This window comes from Rhincodon typus, chromosome 45 (genome assembly GCF_021869965.1).
Source record: "Rhincodon typus isolate 14 chromosome 45, sRhiTyp1.1, whole genome shotgun sequence".
In the NCBI taxonomy this organism is placed as follows: Eukaryota; Metazoa; Chordata; class Chondrichthyes; order Orectolobiformes; family Rhincodontidae; genus Rhincodon; species Rhincodon typus.
The window spans coordinates 9,687,139-9,693,143 of NC_063376.1; the positions used below are offsets into that span (position 1 = coordinate 9,687,139).

The window sequence follows — 6,005 nt, forward strand, 5'->3', positions numbered from 1 at the left end:
TGTGTGTCTGTGTGTGTGTGTGTGTGTGTGTGAGAGAGAGTGTGTGTCTGTGTGTGTGTGTGAGAGAGAGTGTGTGTCTGTGTGTGTGTGTGTGTGTGTGAGAGAGAGTGTGTGTGTGTGTGAGAGAGAGTGTGTGTCTGTGTGTGTGTGTGAGAGAGAGTGTGTGTCTGTGTGTGTGTGTGAGAGAGAGTGTGTGTCTGTGTTTGTGTGTGTCTGTGTGTGTGTGTGTGTGAGAGAGAGTGTGTGTCTGTGTGTGTGTGTTTGTGTGTGTCTGTGTGTGTTTGTGTGTGTATGTGTGAGAGTGTGTTTGTGTGTGTGTGTGTGTGTGAGAGTCTGTGTGCGTGTGTGTATTTGGGAGTCTGAGGCTCCATTGTGTGACACCTCTCTGACAGCGCTGCTCCCCCCACCACCCCCCCCACCCCACCCCACCCGACCCCCTGACACTCTCAGTCTCTCGTCATATCACTGAGGGGGCTTAGTTATCTCACATTCCAGGATTAAGTGCTGGGGGCCCTGCTCCTGGTTCCTGCTGGGAGAGAGAGGCCTGGACTCACTCTTCAGCATCTGGTGAGAGAGACAGTGAGAGACTGATCCTCGGAAGGAGCCGCTCTATTGCCGGACTTCACAAAGGTTTTTAAGAGCGATCTGGGATCAGACTGTGCCGGGCACAGGGAGGGGTGTTGGTGCTGCTGCCTGGTCTTGGGATTGGCTCCACCATGTCCGATCTTGTGGACTCGTTCGATACCCTGGCACTGGGCCAACAGAGCGTGGAGGTGCCACCCCAGTACCCGAGTGACCCAGCCTGTCGAGGGGAGGGTCTGGAGCTGCGTAGTGGCCTGGACTGTTGGGCCTGTGCTGTGCTGCTCACTGCCCACAACATCCTGGTCACTCTCCTCAACGTCCTGCTCATCACCACTGTCTTTGGAACCATCCTGCTGCCAGCCTCCATCATGGTCACCTTCGGCCTACTCTGCCACTCACAGGTGACGGATGTCAGAAACACCCCCTCACCCTCACAACCCGTCACCCTTACCCTCACCCTCCGTCACCCTCACCCTCCGTCACCCTCACCCTCACACCCCTCACCCTCACCCTCACCCTCACCCAAACCCCTCTCAGTCTCACCCATCCCTCACCCTCACTCATAATCCCTTCACTGTCACACACCCCTCACCCTCACTCAAAACCCCCTCCGTCTCACCCACCCCTCCCCTCACCCTCACTCAAAATCTCCTCACTCTCACCCACCCCTCACCCTCACGCTCACACACCCCTCACTTTGCCCACCCCTCACCCTCACTCTCACCCACCTCCACCCTCATTCAAAATCCCCTCACTCTCACCCACCCCTCACCGTCACTCAAAACCACCTCACTCTCACCCACTCCTCACCCTCACTCAAAACCTACTGTCCTCTAACTAAAACCCATAAACCCCACCTTGCTCCCACTCGCCCCTAACCAAAATCCATAAATCGCACCTGGCTCCCACTCGCCTTGCTCTGAAACCCCTCCCTTATCTCTGTTACCTTCTCTGGTGCCAAAGCCCTTCCCTATCACTGTAACCTCCCCCAGCCCCTACACCCCTCCATATCACTGTAACCTCCCCCAGCCCCTACACCCCTCCCTATCTCTGCAACCTCCCCCAGCCCCTAAACCCTTCCCTATCTCTGCAACCTCCCCCAGCCCCTAAACCCCTCCCTATCTCTGCAACCCCTCCGGCCCCTACACCCCCGCCCCCATCTCTGTAACCTCCCCCAGCCCCCACACCCCTCTCCATCTCTGTAACCTCCCCCAGCCCCTACACCCCTCCCTATCTCTGTAACCTCCTCCAGCCCCTACACCCTCTCCCTATCTCTGTAACCTCCTCCAGCTCCTACACCCCCTCCCTATCTCTGTAAATGCCCCCAACCCCTACTCCCCTCCCTATCTCTGTAACCTCCTCCAGCCCCTACACCCCTCCCTATCTCTGCAACCACCCCGGCTCCTAAAAACCCTCCTGAGTCTTTAACCTACTTTGGGTAGGTTTTCTTCTTCGATAAAGCTCTTGTGAAATGCCTTTGCAATGTTGGTGCTATATAAATGCAATTTGTGGTTGCTTGTGATTGAAACATCCCAAGAATGTGGGTGGGGAGAGGGTTTAGGGATAGGAGCGGATTTGGGGAATGGGAGAGGGGCTGGTAGTTGCTAGCAACGGTCTCTATGTCTTTGTCAGGGTGAAGGGTGAGGCTGAGTGTGTTCAATCTCAGTGACTTACCATCTTCAACCACATATTTGTATGGGACGCACTGCAGTATCTCTTCTGGTCAAACTGCTCTCCGATCCAGGTGGTTGTTTGCCTGGGTAAGGTACCTGAGGGGCACCCGAGGCCTGCAGGTAGCCTCTCCACCTCGGACACAATTGGCATCATACATAGGTAAGTATGCAGCGTGGGATCTTGCTGTGCACAGACCTGCGTCTCCTGCATTACAACAGCAGCTCCACTCCAATCGGCTAAAGGCTGTGAAAGCTGCTGGCTAAATGTAGATTGTGTGGGAACAGTTCTGGTCTCCGTGTTGGGAAAAGGCAGAGGGGAAGCGGCTGCAGTGGTTTTCAAGGTTTGGTTCATGGATGGAGAGAGTCCGAATGTTAGGGAAGACTGAATGGGATGGAGCTGTTTTCTCTGGTGGTTGGGGGTGGGGGGAGATCATTGAGGTCTTTAAAGAGATGAAGGGTTTCCACTTGTTGGGGAGACCAGAGCTCAGGGCCACCAACCTCAGGCAGTCCCTAAATAAATCCCATCAGGATTTCAGGAGAACCATCTTCACCTGGAGAGGGAAGGGAATTTGGGCAAGGGGAATAATATCAATCTATTGAAGGGGATCCAGATAAACCACACGAAGGAGAAAGAAATAGGAGGATAGACTGAGAGGAGGAGATGAAAAGGGATTGGGATGCAACTTGTGTGGAGCAGAAATGCCAGCACGGAGCAGACGGGCCGAGTGGTCTCACAGAGGAAACTCCTCCAGTCGGCACTCCTAGGGCAGAGGGAGACTCTGAGATGCCGGGGAATTAACACATCCTCCCACCTTGGCTCTTGTGGATTCCAGTGAAGGGAGGAGCGGATAGTGATCAGAGAGAGAGAGACCGGGGAGGTCTGGTCTTCATCCAGCCTGTGCTTGAGATAGAATTCCTCACCTTTAAACAGCTAGCCTCTCCCTGCTATCAGAGAACTGAAGCTGCTCAGGGTTTAGAAAGGACAGGGAAGTGCTCAGTTTGGTGTCTTGTTTTCTCAGAGATTTAAGAGCCTGGCACCCTATCCACTTCCCTAACAAACAAACTGTTGGCTCCATCCTCACCTGGGAGACCCTTGGGCCGGGAAGGAGGGGGGGAACCACTTACGACAGAGGGAGAAACCGAACTTCAGCAAGGGAAAGTCTTCACTTTCCATTTGACTTCGCCTGACAAAGGAGCAGCGCTCCGAAAGCATGTGTTTTCAAATAAAACTGTTGGACTATAACCTGGTGTCGTGTGATTTCTGACATTGGCCACCCCAGACCAACACCAGCACCTTCACATCCTGTCCATGATGACAGTTTGTGACAAACCACCAGTAATCCTGATATTCTGATTCACCTGGTGAATGGACGATATAAGCTTCCTCTCTTCAGTCAGCCTTCCTTTATATCTCCCTTCTTTTCTTTCTCTCTCTCTCCCCTTCTTTCTCTCTCTCTCTGTCTCAGTTTTTCCGTAAAGTTCCTGTGAAAATTTTCTCAAACAAGTGAGGATTTGGAAACAATCTGAAAACTCCAGGCAGTTTTCGACAGTTGGTGTATAATTACTCTCCCAACCTTCTGAAAGTCAAAAAATCTTATGTCAGGGAAGCCATTCAAACCACTGTGCTCTTTGGACAGCTATTTCTGTTCTGACTTTGTCATAACTGCGCTGTAATTTCACTATAACTCTAACTCCATTGTACAAGCTTACAAAATTAGGAGTGGGAGTGTGGCCCCTTGAGCTGAATAAATAAGATCATGGCTGATCTAGTGGTGGAGCGGGGGGGGTGCTCATCTCCACATTCCCTGAGAATATTTGACTCCCTTATTAGTCAGGAATCTATCTACCTCAGTCCCAAAATATTCAACGAAGCCACCTCTCTGGGAAAGAAATTTCCAGAGATTTATTACCTTTTGTGGGTAAAGATCCTCCTCATCTCCATCTTGAGCGGAAAACCACTTATTTTTAAACTTCATCCCTGAGTTCTTTCCTTTCCCACGAGGGGAAAATGTCTCTCAGCATCCGTCCTGTTCAGTCCCCTCAGAGATATTTCAATAAGATCATGTCTCACTCTTCCAAACTGCAGTGTGTTCTGAGGAAGGGTTGCTGGACCCGAAACATTAATTCTCAATTTTTCTTCGCAGATGCTGCCAGACCTGCTGAACTTTTCCAGCAACTTTGTTTTTGTGCAATGGATACAGGCTCAGCTTGTCCAAGTTTCCCCATAAGAACACCACTTCTCCTGCTTCCAGGAATGAGCTGAGTGAAATACTGAAATGGTCTTAAATCAGAGCAAAGGAAACTGTGAGCTGATGAGGGTCAAGTTGGATTAAGACAAAAACACTCAAAGTTGATGTTATGTGAGCAATAGCTAATATTTAAAGTGATGTCACAAGGTTCATAACGATTCTTTTAAGGAACAAACATCCATAGGAAAGGTGAATCAACCCTGGTTAATGAAATATGTGAAAGTTTAATGTGTTAAATCAAACAAGGTGACTCCTATAGCTTCTAAAAATAATGATAAGCCTTGGCATTAGGAACCAGCAAAGGAGGGCAAAGAAACTGATAAGGAAAAGCAAAAAAGAACATGTTTGCAAGCTCATGAGCAACATAAAGGCAGACTGTAAGAGCTTCTATTGATATGTGAAAGGTAAAGGATTGGCAAGGATAAACACAGGCACATTACAGGTGGGGACAGGAGAATTTCTTGTGAGAAACAGGGAAATGGCAGAGAAACTAATCAGTTACTTTGCACCTGTCTTCATGAAGAAGATACATATAATCTCTCAGAAATATGAGGTGACCAAGGGATTTGTGATGTGCAGGTGCCAGTGTTCGACTGGGGTGGACAAGGTCAGAAATCACACGACACCAAGTTGTAGTCCAATGGGTTTATTTGAAAACACAAGCTTTCGGATCCTCGTTCCTCCTTCAGGTGTTAGTGAGAGAGGTGGCATCAGACACAGAATTTATAAGCAAAAGATTACAGGGTCACACCACTGATGAAGATGTATTAAACAAACCTAAGATGCTGTTAATTTTTTAATCAGTTAGGAGCTTTTAATTGATTAATATGTATATGTAAATTCCTGAATTCCTTTCAAGTCACTGCTCTGAGAGAACTAAAGGTTTAATCAGCGTAAGGAAGAGGTGACATTTTAGGTCAGATAATGCATGTTAGATGTGAGACCTTGTTTAGAATCTGTTAGTGTTTTAGTTTGGAGTCACACTGGTTTTATGCCTAAAGTACGAATTTAGAAAATGCCACATTGACTGATTGTCCATAAATTGTGTGCTTTTTGAACAAAATAGAATGTATCTGCAAATACAAATTCACCCCATAGATTCATGTGTGTCCGTACGTGTGTGTGTCTGTGTGTGAGAGAGAGTGTATGTGTGGGGTTGGGGAAGAGAGAGAGTGGTGTGTGCATGTGTGTGTGTGTGTGAGGGAGAGTGTATGTGTTGGGGGGGGAGAGAGAGAATGGTGTGTGCATGTGTGTGTGTGTGTGAGGGAGAGGGAGAGTGTATGTGTGGGGGTGAGGAAGAGAGAGAGTGGTGTGTGTGTGTGTGAGTGTGAGGGAGAAGGAGAGTGTATGTGTGGGGGTGGGGAAGGGAGAGAGTGGTGTATGTATATGAGTGTGGGGGAGAGAGAGAGTGCATGTGTGGGGGAGGGAAGAGAGAGAGTGGTGTGTGTGTGTGAGAGTGTATGCGTGGGGGAGGGAAGAGAGAGAGTGGTGTGTGCATGTG

General features: G+C 49.3%; 1 protein-coding gene across 1 annotated transcript in view; it reads left to right on the plus strand.

Annotated features, from left to right (window-relative positions):
• Positions 1 to 716: 716 nt before the first annotated feature.
• LOC125487799 (transmembrane protein 88-like) overlaps positions 717 to 6,005 on the plus strand; it is a 10,815-nt gene continuing 5,526 nt past the window's right edge. Inside the window, exon 1 of the mRNA XM_048620067.1 lies at positions 717 to 983. Within this exon, the coding sequence (XP_048476024.1) occupies positions 717 to 983 (267 nt within the window). The remainder of the gene's footprint in view (positions 984 to 6,005) is intronic.